Genomic DNA, 24,101 nt, shown 5'->3' with positions numbered 1-24,101 from the left:
AGCCAAGTTCTTTTTACATTTTGAGAAAGTGGCTCAAATGCTAAAATGGCCTGTGGGGTCCTGGACTATGTTAGTGCAAAGTGTTCTGGTGGGTAAAGCTCAAGATATATTTTCGGCTTTACCGATTGACCAATGTTCAGATTATGAGATAGTGAAGAAAGCCATTCTCAAAGCCTATGAATTGATCCCTGAAGCTTACCGGCAAAAATTCAGGAATGCCAGGAAGAGGGAGAGTGAGACCCATGTGGAGTTTGCCAGAATGAAGGAAACCATGTTTGATAGGTGGTGTGACTCGAAGGAGATTGGGAAAGACTTCGACCTTTTGCGACAATTGATATTGGGTGAGGAATTCAAACAGTGTGTCCACGTGGACATTAAAGTACATTTGGATGAAAAGAAAGTACCAGAGTTGTATGAGGCAGCAACTGTGGCAGATGACTATGCCTTGACACACAGGATGGGGTTCCACAAACCTAACTTGCCGCCTAGAGTTAGCCAGGGGAGTTACGGAAAATCAGGTTCGGAGAACAAATTTTCATGGAGGCGGCCGAGAGAGGACTATGGGGACAAATCTGATACCGCGACTTTTAGGGATCACAAGACTGCAGTTCCAAGACATACCGATCTTCCGGGGGGCCCGAGGCAGACCACGAGTTTTTCCTCCGGGCCTACTTGCGCTTTTTGCCCTGGGCATTTGATGTCCCAATGTTACGCCCTGAAAAGGAAAAATCAGGAGCGGAGTCAAACTAGTGCAACTCCGAATGCATTGGCCAATGCGAGAAATCATCCTTGGAGGACAGTGCCTTGTGAAGGTTCCTGTGCCAAAGTTACGGCATCACAGAACGACCTTGTTCAAGAGGGTTACAAATCTTTTATTTCAGAGGGGTTTGTGTCACTGGATGGAGACTTAACGAACCAGAGACCTGTTAGGGTATTGAGGGACACAGGAGCACATCAATCTTTGATGCTTGAAGGCATTTTGCCATTGTCAGAGAAGACGGCAACTGGTGTTAGTGTTCTTTTACAGGGGGTTGGTGGCTATGTTAAAGCTCCTCTTCATGTCATCTATTTGAAGTCTGATTTGGTGTCAGGACCGGTCACCGTAGGTTTACAAGCCACTCTTCCTGTAGAGGGAATCTCTTTTATTATCGGGAATGATTTGGCCGGTGGTCAAGTTTCTGGTAATCCAATGTTGGTTGAGAAGCCCAGTATGGAAAATAACACCGCACAGTTAGAGCAGGAGATTCCGGGTATCTTTCCATCCTGTGCAGTGACTCGTGCTATGGGTAGGAAGCGCTCTGAAGAGAAGGAGAAGGAAGGCGATGTGGATTTGGGTTCCTTCGAGGTATTGGAGGAAAATTCTGAAAGAGGTAATAGGAAAGGGAGTGACATCAAGGAACTTAAGGAAAAGGTGGCATCTGGAACAAAAGAGGAAATGGAGTGTCCGTCGGAGACATCTGGGAACGAGGTTGAACAAACGGTGCTGGTCCGAAAGAGACTTGTTGAAGAACAACACGGAGATTCGGAGATCCGGAGTTTGATTGATAAAGCCATTACAGAGGAAGAGGCTATGAAGATACCTGTTGGTTACTTCATGAAAGGGGAAATACTCATGAGAAAATGGAGACCACCGGAGGTGCCAGCAAACGATAAGTGGAAAGTTCATTACCAAATTGTGGTGCCACCGCCGTACCGGAAGGAGATATTGAGTTTGGCGCATGAGACACCTTTGGCCGGGCACCTTGGAGTGAACAAGACATGTGACAGAATATTGGTACATTTTTTCTGGCCAGGATTGCGACGTGATGTGGCGGAGTTCTGTAAATCTTGCCATTCTTGCCAGCTGGTGGGAAAACCTAATCAGAAAGTCCCATCCGCACCTTTAAAACCAATTCCAGCTTTTGAAGAGCCATTTAGCCATGTCATTATTGACTGTGTCGGCCCTTTACCTAAAACTAAGGCTGGACATCAGTATTTGCTTACCATCATGTGCGCTTCCACAAGGTTCCCAGAGGCAGTGCCTCTTAGAAAAATTACTGCAGCAGTTATTGCGAAGGCCTTGATTAAATTTTTCACTTTGGTTGGCCTACCTAAGGTCATCCAGTCTGATCAGGGTTCCAATTTCATGTCAACGCTTTTTCAGCAAGTGGTACACCTGTTGGGAGTGGAGCAAGTAAGATCAAGTACTTACCATCCCGAGAGCCAAGGGGCCTTGGAAAGGTTTCACCAGACATTGAAGAATATGATCAGAACGTATTGTTTTGAATGTGACAAGGATTGGGATGAAGGAATACCCTTATTGTTGTTTGCTACGAGGGAATCTGTTCAGGAGTCATTGGGATTCAGTCCTTTTGAACTTGTCTTTGGACACTCAGTCCCAGGACCATTGAAATTGGTGAAAGAACAGTGGCTACAGGAGGAGTCACAGTCAACAGTGGTGGAGTATGTGTCAACGGTTAGGCACAGATTGGCAAAGGCTTGTGAAGTTGCGAGAAGAAACTTGAAAGTGACACAGGATAAAATGAAAGTGAGACATGACAAGAAATCTCAGATAAGAAATTTCAGTCCTGAGGACCGAGTGTTAGTGTTGCTTCCTGTTCCAGGTCAGCCACTACAGGCTAGATATTTCGGTCCCTATGCAATCAAAAGGAGGGTTAATGAAACAGATTACGTGGTGACAACTCCCGACCGACGGAAAAAGCGGCAGCTGTGTCATGTCAACCGACTGAAGAAATATTATGAGAGGAAGCCTGTGAAAAAAATGGTTCCTGTCTCACCTGTCGTGCCTGTAGTCGGGGTGCAAGAAAATCCAGAGGTTGAGGCCGGTGTGAAGTTTGATAACTTTGATGACCAGGCTTGTCCCAGATTGACGAACTCGGAAGTGTTGAGTCATTTAGATGAGAAATTAGGTCATTTGACGAGGGAACAACAAGGACAACTATCCAGCCTAATTTTTGAGTTTGCACATTTGTTCACAGAGGTACCTGGTCGTACTGACTTGGTATATCATGATATTGAGGTGGGGGAAGCCACTCCTGTGAAGCAACACCCCTATCGGATGAACCCTGTGAAGATGGAGTATCTTCGGAAGGAGGTTCAGTATATGTTGGAGAATGACATCATCGAACCAAGCAGCAGTGAATGGAGCTCACCATGTGTGTTGGTTCCAAAACCCGATGGCAGTTTTCGCTGTTGTACGGATTTAAAATGGGTTAATGCAGTGACCAAGACTGACTCATATCCCATCCCGAGGATTGATGACTGTATTGATAGAATAGGCCCAGCTAAATTTGTAACTAAATTTGACTTGCTGAAAGGGTATTGGCAGATTCCTCTTACTGATAGAGCCAAGGAAATCTCGGCTTTAGTCACACCAAATGGGTTGTATCAGTCCAAGGTTCTTCCCTTTGGATTGAAAAACGGGCCTGCTACCTTTCAACGGCTGATTAATAAGCTTATTGCAGACCTTGAGTGGGTGGAGGCTTATCTCGATGATGTCATCATCCACACCATGACCATGGAAGATCATATTAAACAAATTCATGCATTTTTCAAGAAATTGACCGAGGCAGGGTTGACCATCAACTTATCTAAGAGTGAGTTTGTAAAAGCACAGGTGGTGTTCCTAGGCCACGTAGTAGGTCAGGGTCAGGTGCAACCGGTGACAGCCAAGATAGAAGCCATTGATCGCTTCCAAGTGTTACGTGCTCCTCCCCAAACCCGGTCACAGTGTACCTCCGAGCCCCGAGAGGAGTCACGGCAGAAAGATGTGTTATTCTGTACGTCAAAGATCAATGGTGAAACCACACCAATTGTTACCAACAAACAAGTATTGTATTAAGATCACACCAGAATAACAGTACAACAACAATAGTAATCAATTGTACAACCAATATATATTTCCTATGATGGTACCATCAGGTTCGTACAATATAACTCACTGTGCTCCAAGTGAGCGAAAATAACATTCCCAATGTCTCTATTCCGGCATCAAGCCAAAGTCGATCAGCTCCAGCGATCGTCAGAGCGATGTCTAATCGAGGTCAGAATCCCGTTTGGATGACAGTCACAATCACGCGGCCAAAGCTGCGCAAAGGCGCCCTCAAGGCGACCGGGAAATCACACCCTCGGGTATAGACGTTCCACGGCTCCAAATCGGCGAACCGCAGATTTCCCACTCAAAAGCCACGTGACACACGCACACCAGATTAACGTCTGAATGTGGTGAAAATGGTTGAAGTGAAGTGAAAAACCTGGAGCGATGCGCATAGTGCACGAGTCAAAATGGCCGACGGCCCGTTCTCGAGGCGTAACGGCACTATGATGATTCTCCTCGGAATCCACCGCAAAACCTGACACGCAGGTTGATCTGTCACAGCGATAACAACTCTGTCGCAGGAATCCCTTTCCTGGGAAACCCAAAGTTCACTCGTGACTCTCGTTCACCAATCATTCGCTCCAGATCTCGAAGCAACCAGGCTTCTTGTCCGACTCACTCGCTCCGCCTTCTCTTCCTCCTCCTCCTCTTCGTCGTCGTCCGGTTCCAGTTTCATTTAAAACATTAACTTTTTTACCTTTTGAAAATAGTAGCCTCTATTTCCCTTAAACGACAACAATAATAGCACATGGAATCCATAATGTTTACAGTGGATGAAAACCACAACAACGGAAGTGACGAATCCGTAACACAAGTTCCAAAAGGGAAGAAGGAGCTTATGAGATTCTTGGGTATGGCTGGTTGGTACCGGCGGTTCTGCAGGAATTTTTCTGATGTGGTAGCCCCTTTAACGAATTTGCTGAGGAAAGAGACCAAGTTTGTTTGGGATGACAAATGTCAAGCTGCCTTTGCCCACGTCAAAGCGATATTAATGAGCTCTCCTGTCCTAGTAGCCCCGGATTTTCAAGAACCATTCAAGTTGGCCATTGATGCAAGTGATGTGGGGGTTGGGGCAGTTCTATTACAGGAAGATGGTGATGGCGTGGATCACCTGGTGTGCTACTATTCGAAAAAGTTTAACAAACATCAGGCAAATTATGCCACCGTGGAAAAAGAGACCTTTGCTCTCCTGCTAGCGCTTCAGCATTATGAGGTGTATCTGGGAACTACTACCTTTCCTATAAAAGTCTTCACTGATCACAACCCCTTAACCTTCATTGAAAAAATGAAAAATAAAAATCAGAGGTTGATGAGATGGAGTTTGGCTTTGCAGGAGTTCAACTTGGAAATTGAGCATGTAAAGGGCAGGGACAATGTCGTTGCTGATGCTTTATCCAGCGTGAACTAACTTTGAAAATTCCTGTAGGTTGTTTGGAAGTTTTGTTGCTTTATTTTGGGGAATATTAATTATTGTTGCTCAAGTGAATTGATCATTTGGGTGTGAGTTTTACTTTTGTTTGTTAAAAAAGTTTTTGCATGCAAAGAAAGTTTTCACTATGTTCCAACTTGCTTTCTTGAGGGGGGGAAGTGCTACGGATTCGTCACTTCCGTTGTTGTGGTTCTCATCCACTGTAAACATTTTTGGTTCCATGTACTAATATTGTTATCGTTTAAGTGAATTGGAGATAACTGTTTTCAAAAGGTAAATTTTTTAAATGTTTTAAAAAGAAACCGGAAACCGGATCGGGAACCAGACGAAGAAGAAGAGGAAGAAGAGGAGGAAAAGGAGGCGGAGCGAGTAAGGTGGAGCAGAAGCCGAGCTGCTTTGAGGTCTTGGGCAAACGCTGGCGAACGGGGGTCACGAGTGAACTTTGGGTTTCCTGAGAAAGGGATTCCTGCGACAGAGTTGTTATCGCTGTGACAGATAAACCTGCGTGTCAGGTTTTGCGGTTGATTCCGAAGAGAATCATTGGAGTGCCGTTACGCTTCGAGTACGGGCCAGTTGGCCATTTTGCCTCGCGCCCGATTTCGCATAGCTCTAGGCTCTTCAACTCGCTTCAACCATTTCACCGCATCCAGACGTTAACCTGGTGTGTGTGTGTAACATGGATTTTGAGTGGGAATTTGCAGTTCGCCGATTGGGAGCCGTTGAACGTCCATACCCGAAGGTGTGATTTCCCAGTCGCCTCTTGAGGACACCTTTGCCCATCTTTGGCAGTGTGACTGTCAACCGAATGGGATTCTGGTCTCGATACAACATCGTTCTGACGATCACTGGAGCGTGAATCGACTTTGGTTTGAAGCTGGGACAGAGACATTGGGAATGTTCTTTTCGCTCACTTGGATCACAGTGAGTTATATTGTACGAAACTGATGGTACCATCATAGGAATGATATATTGGTTGTACAATTGATTACTATTGTTTTTGTGCTGTTATTCTTGTGTGACGTTAATACAATACTTGTTTTTTGGTAACAATTGGTGTGGTTTCACCATTGATCTTTGACACACAGAATAACACTTCTTTCTGCCGTGACTCCTCTCAGGGCTCGAAGGTACATCCTGACCCTGGTTTGGGGAGGAGCACGTAACACAAGGTTCAGACATACATGGCGTCAGACATACATGGCGGCGGCCATCTTGGATTTTGACACGGGTTGCACCCATACCCCAAATTCGAATGCGGTTCTTCGCTTACGCACACATGCATGCACGCACGTACACCCATACGCACGCATGCACGCACGGACACACGGACGGAGGGGAAAACCATAGTCCCCCTTTCGCTCCGCGGTGCGACGGGGGAAAATAAACCGGCAGTGGAGCAGTGGGGCTACAATTTGACACAACAAGCAGGGGAATAAACAAATTTCGGGGTAAAAAAAAAAAAGACAGGGGAGGGGAAGAATTACTGCAACCTGCAATTAATAGGGTTGGGTGAGCTCGGGTTAATTGGGGGGACAAAATATGGTGGGTAGGGATGGGGGATGACTTAAAATGGCAGTGCACCTCTTGCATGAAGCCATAAAGATAAGAGTCAGATAGAACAGCCTCAGGAAGGTGGTTCCACAGAAAGGAGAAGCAAGGGACAAAAGGGTTGAGGTGTGCAATCATCCTGGATTTTGGGAAGTTTAACCAGGAGGTTGTGGAGAGAAACTGAAAGTCCTGAAGTTGATGTGGAGGGTCAGGGGCTGAGAGAGCAGATAAAGCTAGACCATGAGGAGAGAGGGGAAAATAAACACAGAAGCAACTGACTTGCCTGCGGTATGCAAAAGACCTTGTGCTTTGGTCGCATCATGGGAAATGCCACTTTCTGTTGAGAGCTTTAGATTTAAACTTCTCAACATGCCTCTCAAATAAGTTCAGTCATTCAAACTCCTTGGTCTCACTCACAGCCATGATCTTTCTCGGGCAAACCACATTAAAAACGTTTGCTCCAAAGCCAGCCAACGACTCGACATCCTGCGTCGTGCAAAGTCCTTCCTTGGCACACCTAAATTCCGAATCCACCTATAAAGCTTTCATCCACAGCTTGATGGAGTGCTGCTCTCCCCTTTGAGCTGGCACCCCTGCCTCACATCTTGCTCAACTTGACACCGTGGAAACCAAGGCCTTAAAGATCATTGGAATTTCCCACAATGAAGTGGAGTCTATGGCCCTATCACTTTGCCATCAGACAGGTTGGTGGTTTCTCTGCCTTTCTCCAGATCCTTTCTGGTCTTGCACCCTCCATTCTCTTTTTGATTTGTCCCCCATTTTTAGGTTTCACACGATCCACCACCAAACTCCTCCCACTCAGCCTCCCAAAATCCAGAACCACTGCTCACTTCCACTCATTTGTTACTCTTTTTTTTCCCCAACTGTGGAACTAACTTCCACATCTTCTTCAATCTCATTCTTCCCTTCAGGTCTTCAAGACAGCTGTTCACCACCATCTCAGATAATCTCCATTCCCAAACCAGAATCTTTTCTACACCCATTAAACCAACCCCTTCCCAAAGTTTGCTTCTGTTTCCATCTTGTCCACCCCCTTGCGTTCTCCCCTACCCCTCATCATTACCTGAATCCTTTATTTGTCCGCCTCCATCTATTTTCTCCGTCTGCCCTGCCATTGGTATCCCCCCTTCTCTTCCTGCTGTTTCTTTTGTTATGTTGCATCCTGATCCACTCTATGTTTTAACTCTTCCATGAGCCTTGACTGCATAAAAAAAAATCCTTCCATGTGCAAGCAAGAAAATGGCATCCATAACTACAGCAGATCCAATGTCCACTCCACATTTGGATGAATCTATATTTTGAAATAGGAGTGTCCGTCCGACCCCAAACTACTCCCTCAGTTTTGGGGCTATCCCCGCCAAACCTCTTGTGGAACGTTTTGGGGTCCCAGCGGATGTTCTAAGGTAGATAGAAGGTTTGAAAAATACCTCAATAAAATTATGATTTTCAAAGACACGAACCTCCCGCGAATACGGAAACCCGACGTGGTGGTGTACCAATATGGTGGCCCGCCATCTTGGTCATCCCACTACACCTCGCTGGGTTCTTAAGCCGTCATTTTGTTTCGGCCTTCTCAAATGTGCCTTGCCTTGGAAACACGATCAATAATTATCATTACATAATTGAAGCATATCATCAAAATCTGGATTCTGATATGAGGATTAGATGCTGTAAGCTAAATAATTTCCAAATCTGGAGTGAGATCTGACAAAATTGACCATTTCTCCGATTTTATCACCAAGTGTATATATTCATTTATTTAAGCGAGGCTGTGATTTTCATTCTGGGGTTAGTTTTTTTAAATTTAACTTAATAATCGTTTTTAACTTAATTCTTACTTCCATGGGAACTGCTCGGAGACGCATATTTTTGAATGAAACGTTTTTAGCAAAGAACAATTTTTTATTAGTTGGGACTGCTGTTACTACAACACAACAACAACAGGCATTTTAAGGCCATTTTCCCTGCAAGAGTGGGGGTTAGCCTTGCGGTCCCCATGACAATCTTCTCCATTTTGCCCTATTTTCTGCATCTCCCCTTGTCAACCCCCTTGCCTGCTGTTACTGTTAGAGTCAATTCTGAAGTTGGAATTTTGAAGATCGGTTTGGATTAAGAGTTTGTGGAGCTTAACGCATTGTGGTTTTTAATAATGTGTGGAAATGAAATAAAGGAGTGGATTTGGGATGGGGGGTTGGGGGTGGTGGGGGTAGGACCAGTTGCAACTGCTAAACCAGAAAGCATCTGAAATTGCAACGCCCGTACTCGTCCGTTTGTATTCAGACATCTTCTTCTTCTTCCATATTTTACATTAATTCACCAAATGTCCGTCAGTCGGTCTGTCTGTCTGTCTATCTGTCTGTCTGTATGTCTGTCTGTCTGTCTGTCTGTCTGTCTGTCCGTTGGTACCGCAAAAACGGCTGAACCGATTGCAACGATATTTTGGGTGGGTAATCCTGGGATCTCCTGGAGTAAAACAGGGTATATTGTTTTTCCAATTTCAGCTTTGGCCTCCAGTATTTTCAGGTTTGGACTCCCGCATAACGTTATTTTCCCGGGTGCCACACAAACGACTGCACCGATCGCTGCACAGCTGCGCTGCACAGCTGCACCGATCGGACTCGGTGACCTCGGACAATGACCTTTTATAAGGACATGGGTTTAATCCCTGCTTGAGAGAATGCCAACCCCCTCCCCACCATCACGGTCGTCTCTCCAACTCACAATCCCACGAGATATGCGGAAAGGACGACCCAAAACCAATTATCGTCTTTTTGATTCGTATATAAACATGATTAAAAGTAAATAATGACCTCGGCCAAAGTTCAAACGACGTGAGTTTAATCTCTACATGAGAGAATTCCACATAGCAATGTGGGCGGTGTATACGCTAACAGATCGCTGTCTTCATCGATCTTACCAAGGCCATAACACCTATCGGCTCAAAATCCTTTTAACTGTTGACTTGGTAGTTTTTACAATGAAGGAAACATTAACAATGTTGTTAAAAGTTTATTTTGTGATTAATTTGTGATTGGAGTTATGTTGTTTGGAATGAGAAAAGAGATATCAAGTTCACGTAAATGACGACATGCCGTGATTGTTTCTACTTTCCAAACGTGAACTTCGCGGATCGCCATATGCAGTTTCGCCATGGACCCACGATTGATGTTTCTATACGTGAACAAATACACACATGGACAGCAAATACGTACAATACACACCGTTTGTTTGCGAACGGGTATGTTTTTCATGGAAGTCCTTCACAAATTTGCTGTCCATGTCTGACGTGCGACTGAGGGTGCTACACTTGCTACAGGAATGTGGAATGTATTGGTTTCATGCTTTAGCATTCGCCGTATCTGCATTGCCTGTTTGCTTCTGGCCTCCCACCCGTGCTTTGCACGGGTATCTCACTCGTGCTCAAAATAACGAAATTGGTAAAAAAAAAATACAAAATGAAAAATGATGATTTTATGCAGCCTTGAACTTTGAGCTGTAGATCTAAAAAAAAAACAATCTGCTTCTACCTTTTGATTGGTGAACAAATTAATTGACCCAATATGCAAACACGCCCACACACGGGGACACACACCCACACACCGCGACACACACACACACATATACGGGTACACACACACATACACAGGGACACACACACATACACAGGGACACACACACATACACAGGGACACACACACATACACAGGGACACACACACATAGACAGGGACACACACACATACACAGGGACACACACACATACACAGGGACACACACACATACACAGGGACACACACACATACACAGGGACACACACACATACACAGGGACACACACACATACACAGGGACACACACACATACACAGGGACACACACACATACACAGGGACACACACACATACACAGGGACACACACACATACACAGGGACACACACACATACACAGGGACACACACACATACACAGGGACACACTCACATACACAGGGACACACTCACATACACAGGGACACACACACATACATACACAGGGACACACACACATACATACACAGGGACACACACACATACATACACAGGGACACACACACATACATACACAGGGACACACACACATAAACAGGGACACACACACATAAACAGGGACACACACACATAAACAGGGACACACACACATAAACAGGGACACACACACATAAACAGGGACACACACACATAAACAGGGACACACACACATAAACAGGGACACACACACATACACAGGGACACACACACATACACAGGGACACACACACATAAACAGGGACACACACACATAAACAGTGGCACACACATAAACAGGGACATACACATAAACAGGGACACACACATAAACAGGAACACACACACATACACAGGGACACACACACATACACAGGGACACACACACATACACAGGGACACACACACATACACAGGGACACACACACATACACAGGGACACACACACATACACAGGGACACACACACATACACAGGGACACACACACATACACAGGGACACACACACATACACAGGGACACACACACATACACAGGGACACACACACATACACAGGGACACACACACATACACAGGGACACACACATACACAGGGACACACACATACACAGGGACACACACATACACAGGGACACACACACACATACACAGGGACACACACACATACACAGGGACACACACACATACACAGGGACACACACACATACACAGGGACACACACACATACACAGGGACACACACACATACACAGGGACACACACACACATACACAGGGACACACACACATACACAGGGACACACACACATACACAGGGACACACACACATACACAGGGACACACACACATACACAGGGACACACACACATACACAGGGACACACACACATACACAGGGACACACACACATACACAGGGACACACACACATACACAGGGACACACACACATACACAGGGACACACACACATACACAGGGACACACACACATACACAGGGACACACACACATACACAGGGACACACACACATACACAGGGACACACACACATACACAGGGACACACACACATACACAGGGACACACACACATACACAGGGACACACACACATACACAGGGACACACACACACATATACACAGGGACACACACACAGGGACACACACACACACACACACACACACACACACAGGGACACACACACACACACACAGGGACACACACACACACACACACACACAGGGACACACACACACATACACAGGGACACACACACACATACACACACACAGAGGGACACACACACAGAGGGACACACACACACACACACACACACACACACACACACACACACACACACAGGGACACACACAGGGACACACACACACACACACAGGGACACACACACACACATACACAGGGACACACACACATACACAGGGAAACACACACATACACAGGGACACACACACAATCACAGGGACACACACACATACACAGGGACACACACACACATACACACACACAGAGGGACACACACACAGAGGGACACACACACACACACACACACACACACACACACACACACACACACACACACAGGGACACACACAGGGACACACACACACACACACAGGGACACACACACACACATACACAGGGACACACACACATACACAGGGAAACACACACATACACAGGGACACACACACAATCACAGGGACACACACACATACACAGGGACACACACACATACACAGGGACACACACACATACACAGGGACACACACACACATATACACAGGGACACACACACACACACACACACACACACACACAGGGACACACACACACGGACACACACACACAGGGACACACACACACACACAGGGACACACACACACACTCTCTCACACACACACACACACACACACACACACACACACACACACACACACACACACACACACACACACACACACACACACACACACACACACACACACACACACACACACACACACACACCATTCAGACTTATGGGAGGTTACAAGGGGCGGCAATTTGACATCTCGCCCCGAGCATCATTTTTCCTCGATACGCCACTGCTCCCGTGTATCTGGATCTGTTTTTTAAATTCCCTCTAGATGATGGACCCAGATTGCGTATATCATATTCCCGTCAGGAAGCGACTCATTGTTACCCGGCAACACTGGGTACTATTGCTAGTTATTTTATAAATAGGTGGATGCATCCTATTTGCTGTTGTATTATTTGATGTTGCTGTTGAAGATGTTCTCTCATTTATTATTTCCTTTGAAGCTGGCTTCCTTCAAGGGAGCATTCCTAATGTACCTATCCGATATTGTTTACATCAACAACCTCATCATATCTTCAGCGATCTGCACCCTCTACAAAAAATGATTTATATGGTACTCCTATGAGTACAGTGCTCTGGTAACAATGAGATCGCATCAGCATTACTAATCTTGAAGAAGAAAATATCTAGAATGTCACTTATGTCGCGATGTCGACCGATATGCTTCCACCCACATTATTAAATCATTATGCATACTTGGCAAAAGTTTGACTTGGATCCATTCACCTGTTCTTAAGTTTCACATTTTTACCTGACATGATCTTTGACCTTTTACCTCTTGACCCCATGATCTAATCAGTTCATCTTTGCATCATTATACATAGTTGTACAAAGTTTGACTTTGATCAATTCGCCCGTTCTCAAGTTATCTATCACGGACGGAAGGACAGACGGACAGACAATCCGAAAACAATGCTTCCGGCGATTTCTGCGGCGGAGGCATAAAAATCAGGACCCATTCATTTATTTTAACAATTATTATATAGCCTCAAGTAACAATGTGTACATATACATATTACATGCACAACAAGGACATTAGGCGACACCGGTGTACTTTAAAATGGATTACAAGGACATCAAGACAACCACTCACTTGGCAAGTCCTACAGTCCTAACTATTGTCTCTCCAAAATGATCAGCTGGTAAGTCCTATAATCTCCCATTACAATCAACATCTAGGACAATCTTATGGGAATTAATTTGGCACAGAGACATTATCCTTGTTACTTTTTACTGCAGTCAAGTCAATTGCCTCTCTACTTAATATATGCCTTGTGTGAGGTCGACTGTCTATTTGTAAACGACCTCTCTCCACTTCCACAGGTTGCAAATCGTTATTGACCAGCTCACTCCCTGTCAGTCTCCATGCGTTCAGGTTGTCTCTTTCCCTTCCGTAACTTGTTACTTGCGGGAAAAAAATCGAAGATTTTTCATGTATGTATGTTGGTCGTACACGTTATTCTGTCTATTTGTAAGTCTGTCAATCACCCACAGGTCACAATTTTAAACCGATCTTCACGAGACTTCACAAAATGGTATAGTTAGTCTTAACCAAGAAGCCTATTGATTTTGATTAAAAAGGTCAACATAGGCCAAAGGTAAGCAACTTTGTCCAGTTTCTAAAATCATAAATTTTCATCCGATTGACTTGAAATTTGAAGAGGATTTGCATATCAGCTCTACAATTTTAACCACGAATTATTTTTGTGGTCAACAATGGCCAAAAGGTCAACATAGGCCAAATTTCTAAAATTGGCAATTTTCATCTGATTGACTTGAGATTTGAAGAGGATTTGCACATCAGGGCACTGTATTCAGCCACCAATTATTCTTGAGGTCAATATAGGACAAAGGTCAACAAATTAGGTGCAAGTTCTAAAATCCTCAATTTTCTTCTGATTAACTTGAAATTTGAAGAGGATTTGCATATCAGGTCAATTAATTCAACCACCAATTATTATTGAGGTCAAAATAGGCCAAAAGGTCAACATAGATTAAGTTTCTAAAATTGTCAATTTTCATCCAATCGAGTTTAAATTTCAAGACTATTTGCATGCCAGGTCACCGAATTCAACCACCAAATATTTTTGAGGACAACATTAGCCAAAAAGTAAATGTACGGCAAAGGTCAACACTCAACAACTTATTTTAGTGATTTCACAAGTATTGTGCTATGCACGACATATTTCTTGTTTATTTTATTGTCCTGTTTGTTGAACAATCTCCCTTTATATGCCATGTTCCACCTTTCACTAAAGATTTCAAGTTGGTGTTATACCATTGCCACAACCTTTGTCAAACTTCAGTTCTCACTGTGACTTTTTCCCCACATTCTATGACCTTTTTGTCAGGATAATGTCCCCTTGTTATCTGATACGCATCTGCCAGGATGTATACCCTATGTCTTTAGTTTCCTCCTGCAGGAGTTAGTACAATCCATGCACAAAAATAATAGAATCGAACACACAAACAATAATATTCCAAACAATTAATTTAATATTGATTTTCTGTCTTCGTCGCTTTCCATTGGTCTGCATGTCAAATTGCCAGTTTCGTTTTAAAGTGGTGAAGCTGCTTCAATATTTGGCTATGTCCTTCCTTCCATCGCCCATCCATCAAAAAAAGAAGAACTACCTTTCTAACCCACTGTGTTTAATTACAATACGCAATTCTAATGGGTTCTACAGGGTAATTCAAAAAGCTTATTAAGAGTAATTCTAATGGGTTCTAAAGGTTGATTCTAAAGGGCTTCGTTCATTTCTAGGCCTTGTCTATTCAATATTTAAAATGCCAAACTGAACCACTTCCTACGGACATGATGTGCATTTGTAAGCCGTGAAGCCACTTCAATATTTGGCTCTGCCCTTCCTTCCATCCGTTCAACCAAATGAAGAAGAAGAACCTTTCCAACACCATGTTTAATTCTAAAGGGTTCTGAAGGGTAATTCTAAGGGGTCCAAAAGGGTAATTCTAAAGGGTTGTAAAGGGCAATTATAAAAATGTTGTAAAGGGAAATTTTAAAGGGTAATGCTCAAGGGTAATGCTCAAGGGTAATGCTCAAGGGTAATGCTCAAGGGTAATGCTCAAGGGTAATGCTCAAGGGTAATGCTCAAGGGTAATGCTCAAGGGTAATGCTCATGGGTAATGCTCATGGGTAATTATCAAGGGTAATTCTCAAGGGTAATTCTCAAGGGTAATTCTCAAGGGTAATTCTCAAGGGTAATTCCAAGGGGTTATTCCAAAGGGTAATTCCAAAGGGTAATTCCAAAGGGTAATTCCAAAGGGTAATTCCAAAGGGTAATTCCAAAGGGTAATTCCAAAGGGTTATTCCAAAGGGTAATTCCAAAGGGTAATTCCAAGGGGGTAATTCTCAAGGGTAATTCTCAAGGGTAATTCTCAAGGGTAATTCTCAAGGGTAATTCTCAAGGGTAATTCTCAAGAGTAATTCTCAAGGGTAATTCTCAAGGGTAATTCTCAAGGGTAATTCTCAAGGGTAATTCTCAAGGGTAATTCTCAAGGGTAATTCTCAAGGGTAATTCCAAAGGGTAATTCCAAAGGGTAATTCCAAAGGGTAATTCTCAAGGGTAATTCTCAAGGGTAATTCTCAAGGGTAATTCTCAAGGGTAATTCTCAAGGGTAATTCTCAAGGGTAATTCTCAAGGGTAATTCTCAAGGGTAATTCTCAAGGGTAATTCTCAAGGGTAATTCTCAAGGGTAATTCTCAAGGGTAATTCTCAAGGGTAATTCTCAAGGGGTAATTCCAAAGGGTAATTCCAAAGGGTAATTCTCAAGGGTAATTCTCAAGGGGTAATTCCAAAGGGTAATTCCAAAGGGTAATTCCAAAGGGCAATTCCAAAGGGTAATTCTAAAGGGAAATTCTAAAGGGTAATTTTAGAGGGTTCTAAAGGGTAATTATAAAGGGTTTTAAAGGGTAATTCTAAAGGATAATTTTAGAGGTTATAAAGGGTAATTATAATGGGGTTTAAAGGGTAATTTTAAAGGGTTCTAATGGATTCTAAAGGGTTCTAATGGTTCTAATGGATTAAGTTCTAAACTGAAAGGGAGGAGGGGAGAAGAAGAGGGGTGAGAGTGGAACAGATTTTGAACATAGCCAGGGGTAGGAGGACACATTGCACCGACCCACCAACCAAGCTACCTGTTCCCAGCACAGCACCTAAAGGGTAATTAAAAAAAAAAATGCAAAGGGTAATTCCAAAGGCTTCTAAAGGGCAATTATAAAGGGTTTTAAAGGCTTTTAATGGGCAGTTATAAAGGGTAATTCTAAAGAGTTCTAAAGGGTAATTCTATAGGGTTTGAAAGGGTAATTCTAAAGATTAATTCTAAAGTGATTCTAAAGGTTTCTAAAGGGTAATTCTAAAGGGTTCTACAACGTAATTCTAAAGGGAAATTATAAAGGGTAATTCCAAAGGGCAATTCCAAATGGTAATTCCAAAGTGTTCCAAGGGGTAATTTTCAAGGATAAATCTAAAGGGTTCTTAACGGTAATTCTAAAAGGTTTCGTTTGTTTCTCGGCTCTGCCTATTTCATAGTAAAAATGCCAAACTGAACCACTTTTTTTTTTTTCTATACAAGATCGAGGCTCGTGTAAGAGCCAACATGGATCACAAAAAGACAAGCTGACACATAAAACATATGATAAAGGGAGCGGGAGACAAGATGGAGAGCAGGGACATCGGGAGATCTGCGGGAGGGAGAGGGCTTGGGGGGAGGAGGCATGGGAAGGGGGGGGGGTGGGAGAGGTAAGAAACACATAGGCATTGCTAGGACTTCCAGGAAAGAAGTCAGTATTTCGAAAAAGTGGATCTGGGGTGAGTTTACAGGGGTAGAAAAGATCAAGGTTTTGGATGGGGGTAGATAAAAGATGGTGGTGAACAGCTGTTTTAAAGACCTGGAGGGAGGAGTGGGATTGAAGAGAGTGAGAGAGTTTGTTCCAGAGGTGGGAGAAAAGAGGAATGAAAGAGTGAAGGTGAATAGAGAGTCTTGATTTTGGCAGTTTAACCATAAGAGGGTTGCTGGCAGATCTTGTGCGACCTGTAGGAATATTTGGGGGACAGAGCACAGAGAGAGCTGGGGGAGCAAGGTCGGAGAGGAGTTGGTAGAAGACAGAAAGACCACCAACCTGCCTGCGGTGAGTGAGTGAAAGGCCCTCAGAGTTAGCTACATCGCGGGAGATTCCAATGATTCTGAAAGCTTTGGTTTCAACAGCGTGAAGCCGAGCTTTGTGTGAGGCAGGAGCACCAGCCCAGAGGGGAGAACAGTATTCCATTTAGCTGTGGATGAAAGCCTTGCATGTGGTGAGGAGCTCAGGTGTGCCAATTATGGACTTCGCACGGCGGAGGATGCGCAGTCGGCGACTGGCTTTGGAGGCCAACTTGGAAATGTGGCTTTCCAGGAAAGATCATGGCAGATAGTGAGACCCAAAAGCTTGAGTGACAGAACTTCTTGGAGAGGATTGTTGAGAAAGTAGACATAGTGAGAGTGAGATTTGTCAGGATTGAAAGACATGTTAAAGACTGTTAAATATGTTTAAAAGATTGAAAGACTTTTCGGACATGGATCCGATTCCTGTTGTGCAAATCTGCAAAACGAGTGACCACTGCCGATTCCAAAATGATGCCGCTGGACCAAAGATTACTGGAGAACCTTTTTTATTGAACTATTTTTTTCCATAATCAAAGCTCACAAAGGAAGCAGTGAAGAACTTGGGTCAACCAGCACAGCAATAATCACAGCATCATGGAGTCATTTTCGATGGCATGGTCATTAAACCCCCTCTTGCTCCCCGCATCCACTACCCATTATCCCCCTTCCCCCCCCAACCCCCCCAACCGCCTTGCCTCACTGCGCATCTGACTTCAGCCTTCTTACGCATTGCACTCTCTGAGGATCTTGGTTGTGTTTCCGCACCTCGTGGGATACATGGTCTAGGAATGTACATGGTACAAGTGCTTGTGAGTATATTTAACATGGCACACAAATCAGTCAGAGAGGCCCATAGGATTTATTCCTTCCAACTGATACATTGGGACTCTTGAAGGGAAAATTATAGTGACATTCCTACAAACAGGACTCATTTCTTCTGACAAACACAAATTCCTACCATACTTTTGGCCACCTTTTGGGTGTTGCATTTCAACCAAATGCCGCTGAAAATAAATCTCTCTGGTTTGTCAAACAGCTGCTGAGGAACAGCACAGAGGATTTTAGTAGATGTAGAGCTCTTCATTTGAGGGTTTTATGCCAACAATGTCTATAAAGGTCATGAGGAGTTTGTAAATACTGTATATTACATGGAGACCAAGATTATTAGGAAACATCACTGTACTTTGACATGAACTGCAGGAGCAATCAACAAATCAAAACAGATATCGGAGATTTGAACCTGGGATCTGAACATTTTGATGTTGGGTGTTCAGACACGAATGCCATTCAAGCCAAACCAGCTATTATAGGCCTATTAAATAATTAGCTCAAGTTATTTGATAAATAATTATCTCTGACACCAAAGTTGAGCAGAAATTATGTTTTCCGCCTGTCTGTTTGTCTGTCAGATGAAATTAGGTGGACGGGTTTGGTGTGGGATAAGGACGAGCTGATTCGATTTTGGTGAAGATACAAATGTGGATCCAGGAATTATTTAAATTTTAAGTGATTCTTCACCACTGAGTGATGGGACCAAATCGATATTTGAAAAGCATGCTATTTTAAAAAGTTATGGATGGATTTGGACGAGACTTGGTGGACTGGTTGGGTTTGTGACAAGAACAAGTTGATTCGATTTTGGTTCAGGTCCGAATTCAGATCCGGCCTATCAGTGGGATACAAAACGTAAAACGTAAAGTGGGATACTGGCGGAGATATGCGCTCTGCCGAGTGACGTTTTAGTTACCCTCACCAAAGGAGAGGGTATTGCATTTGCGTACTTTTGTCTATTTGTTTTTCCAAACAATGCGCTAACGTAGGCTACAAACACCACCCAGTGGTAGCCAGTAGTACACGTTCTCCTTTTTCAACCAAGTATGTCTAGAAAGTGTGCACAATTAGAATGTGAGTCCATCTATAAAATACATAATATAAAACCACATGAAACAAGTCTGGGTGAGGGTATACAATCTTTAATTGCTCGTTCTAGTTGTATATGTAATAAATAGATAGTCTGGGTGAGGGTATACAATCTTTAATTGCTCGTTCTAGTTGTATATGTAATAAATAGATAGTCTGGGTGAGGGTATACAATCTTTAATTGCTCGTTCTAATTGTATATGTAATAAATAGATAGTCTGGGTGAGGGTATACAATCTTTAATTGCTCGTTCTAGTTGTATATGTAATAAATAGATAGTCTGGGTGAGGCTATACAATCTTTAATTGCTCGTTCTAGTTGTATATGTAAAAAATAGATAGTCTGGGTGAGGGTATACAATCTTTAATTGCTCGTTCTAGTTGTATATGTAATAAATAGATAGTCTGGGTGAGGGTATACAATCTTTAATTGCTCGTTCTAGTTGTATATGTAATAAATAGATAGTCTGGGTGAGGGTATACAATCTTTAATTGCTCGTTCTAGTTGTATATGTAATAAATAGATAGTCTGGGTGAGGGTATACAATCTTTAATTGCTCGTTCTAGTTGTATATGTAATAAATAGATAGTCTGGGTGAGGGTATACAATCTTTAATTGCTCGTTCTAGTTGTATATGTAATAAATAGATAGTCTGGGTGAGGGTATACAATCTTTAATTGCTCGTTCTAGTTGTATATGTAATAAATAGATAGTCTGGGTGAGGGTATACAATCTTTAATTGCTCGTTCTAGTTGTATATGTAATAAATAGATAGTCTGGGTGAGGGTATACAATCTTTAATTGCTCGTTCTAGTTGTATATGTAATAAATAGATAGTCTGGGTGAGGCTATACAATCTTTAATTGCTCGTTCTAGTTGTATATGTAATAAATAGATAGTCTGGGTGAGGGTATACAATCTTTAATTGCTCGTTCTAGTTGTATATGTAATAAATAGATAGTATGCCTTTATCGAGACTATATTCAGAATTATAAAGTTCTAGGTTCGGTTCCCAACTCGGTTCCCCATTGTAAAGATCAATAACTTGCAGTAGGTACTATGAGAAACTCTTTTAGCAACCTTGAGAATAGGCCTGAAGACTTATTCTAATTCTTCATTGCATTGTATTGTGTGCAGTGCATTCTCAGAATAACATGGCTTGGATTTTTAATTATGACTTTTGATGATAATATATATAATAATAATAATAATAACAATAATAATAATAATAATAATAATAATATTGTGACCGTTTCCTCTTGTTTTTGGAAGTGCCTCCCAGAGGACGTTGAATCACACTATTTACACCAGGGATTAAACAAGGTGGTGCACCACTGCATGCGATCTACCATCCTTACCCATGATCTTTTCGAACCCCATGAACCCTACCTCACCTAACAACCATCTTATTTGTGGGTTACTGTGCATCATTTCCTCTTCTCTCTTTCCATTTCCTTGCTCTGTGTCCACCTCCTGCCCCACCGTTACCTTTTGACCCTCTCTCGCTCTTCTATGAGCCTCCATTTCGTCGACAAAATAAAAAGTTTCTGTGAATGGTCGAAACCAAAGTGAGAGCGAGGAACATGCAAACACATACTGAAAAACTAGGCAGATGCTCTCTTCCTCCCTGCTCTTTAGATGTAGCCCCTGGTGGGCCCCAAGCACTCATGACCCCCAGGTCACACAGAACCACCACTCAACTGTTTCTTCAGACTTGCCAATCCATAGGCTGCAAAGGATGTCAGCAAATAAAAGGTTCCGTGAAGGTTTACCCACATCTCCGTATATGAATCACTGCTTGGTCCAACACAACATAATAAACACCAGATCTGTGATTGGATATCAATTTATTACGTACTCAAATATGGGGGGGGGGGGGGACTTTTGACACCTTCTGCCCTCCTCTCTCCCCATGCTCCATACAAATCCCTTCATTTCCTTCGCCTCTCCCTTTCAATCCTCAATTTACACCCCGCCCTTCTTGCGCACGTAATAAATAGATGCCACTCCGGGTATTTTTGGAATTCTGTTGCATGAGCTCTCTTACAACGAACGCGTGTCCGAAAAGACAACTTTATGTGGACGAGTTCATCCGAGGGAGTTGTGCAAGCTGCAGCAGTTTAAACCGTTTGAAACTCCACGTCTCCACTACTCAAGCACACGCATTCGGGTTCGAGGCTGAAGCCTCAAATGGACAAGTGGAACATGATACTTTGGGAATTTTATATTGTCTACAAATAAGTAGGAAAAGGAAAGCAGGGGGTGCTGCATCGCGGAACACCGTCTTACCATCAGCACGTTCCGAGACGCAGCACCCCGAGTTGGAATTTCACAAAAACGAGGAGATCGATTTTGGAACAAGACCACGACTCACGCCGTCCATCGGGATCATGATCGGCCGGGTTTCTCACCCCATTGGCGGCGGCCATTTGGATGACGAGCGTTAAGGCGATGCGTGAAAAGTAACGACCATCGCTCCCCAGGACGAGGGTGCAGCCCTGGCGGTCACGCAGGTCCACCGAGGAGATGATGCTTTGCACGAGATTCTGCGTGTAGTTTCGGCGACCCTCGAACACGGCAGTGGGACGGCGTAGCCCCCCGACGCTTGGACGTTGGTCGTCATAAGGTGCGGTGGATGCGGTGAGCACGGATAACGGACCGCAGTCCATGGTGGCGGAGCCCGTGGGTCGTTCTCTCTCTGTCTCCTTTCCGTACACCCCTTCTCCCCACACCGTCTAGAGGTGCGAAGTTTCCCTTGAGTGCTTCCCGCTGATCTTGCGAAATACACTCCCTCCGCAGTTTTGCTAGGCTCCTCCCCCTATCCAACTTCTCCTCCAGGCTCCGCCCTCAGCCGCGCGTCGCCCGGCAGGTGCTTCTGGCAAATGTCCTCCTGCAGGTTCGATCGAGAGTAGAGGAATGCACCGATTGGGGAAACCAAAGGTACCAATCTGAAAAGTGAGAAGTACAAAATTTCATGTCGATTCGTTATGTCCTTGTACGAGGATGCAGATGCACACCGATACCTGTGTGGGGGACAGACGTGACCTCTTTTTGGTGGTAGATACAATAAAGTACGCTGCTGAGATCTTCGGTGCTGCTTCCTTGTTTGAAGCTCATTATTTACAAAGGAAAGCGCACGGACAAACAACGCTGGTAAGGCAATGGCAAACCACCCAGTGTACCCATTGCCAATAATTTGCTTCAGCGCAATACCAGCGCAAGCCCAGAAAATGGTTTCCTCCTGCATCAAAGTTTCTTGCAAGGGAACTCGTATTTTTATGAGGAGTTAAGGAGGTTTTCGCCTTTTTCAGGAGATTTGAGTATCTCGGTGGAACGGTGACCACGGATGGTAGTCTGGAGGATGGTAGTCTGGAGGATGGTAGTTTGGAGGATGGTAGTTTGGAGGATGGTGGTTTGGAGGATGGTGGTTTGGAGGATGGTAGTCTGGAGAATGGTAGTCTGGAGGATGGTAGTTTGGAGGATGGTAGTCTGGAGGATGGTAGTTTCGAGGATGGTAGTCTGGATGATGTTAGTCTGGATGATGGTAGTCTGGAGGCTGGTAGTCTGGAGGCTGGTAGTCTGGAGGATGGTAGTTTGGAGGATGGTAGTCTGGAGGCTGGTAGTCTGGATGATGGTAGTTTGGATGATGGTAGTTTGGAGGCTGGTAGTCTGGAGGACGGTAGTCTGGATGTTAGTCTGGAGGCTGGTAGTCTGGATGATGGTAGTTTGGAGTATGGCAGTCTGGAGGCTGGTAGTCTGGATGATGGTAGTTTGGAGTATGGCAGTCTGGAGGCTGGTAGTCTGGAGGATGGTAGCCTGGAGGATGGTAGTTTGGAGGATGGCAGTCTGGAGGATGGTAGTCTGGAGGATGGTAGTCTGGAGGATGGTAGTCTGGAGGATGGTAGTTTGAAGGATGGTAGTCTGGAGGATGGTAGTCTGGACACTGGAGGATTGTAGTCTGGAGGATGGTAGTCTGGAGGATGGTAGTTTGGAGGATGGTAGTTTGGAGGATGGTAGTTTGGAGGATGGTAGTCTGGAGGATGGTAGTTTGTAGGATGGTAGTTTGGAGGATGGTAGTCTGCAGGATGGTAGTTTGGAGGATGGTAGTCTGTGGGATGGTAGTTTGGAGGATGGTACTTTGGAGGATGGTAGTTTGGAGGATGGTAGTCTGGAGGATGGTAGTTTGGAGGATGGTAGTCTGGAGGATGGTAGTCTGGATGATGGTAGT

At 44.1% G+C, this 24,101-nt stretch overlaps 1 protein-coding gene across 2 annotated transcripts in view; it reads right to left on the bottom strand.

Annotated features, from left to right (window-relative positions):
- LOC137425141 (phosphoglucomutase-like protein 5) overlaps positions 1–22,693 on the bottom strand; it is a 111,595-nt gene extending 88,902 nt beyond the window's left edge. The window contains exon 1 of one of the 2 annotated variants that reach the window (XM_068113275.2): positions 22,285–22,693. In XM_068113275.2, the coding sequence (XP_067969376.1) occupies positions 22,285–22,542 (258 nt within the window). In that variant the 5' untranslated portion in view covers positions 22,543–22,693. The remainder of the gene's footprint in view (positions 1–22,284) is intronic. The other variant, XM_068113274.2, reaches the window with a different exon arrangement.
- Between the last annotated feature and the right edge of the window lie 1,408 nt (positions 22,694–24,101).

Source organism: Myxine glutinosa, chromosome 1, assembly GCF_964187855.1.
Source record: "Myxine glutinosa chromosome 1, kmMyxGlut1.1, whole genome shotgun sequence".
Classification (NCBI taxonomy): domain Eukaryota; kingdom Metazoa; phylum Chordata; class Myxini; order Myxiniformes; family Myxinidae; genus Myxine; species Myxine glutinosa.
Note: the sequence above shows the minus strand (reverse complement) of the source record. Positions and strands in the feature narration are given on the sequence as shown.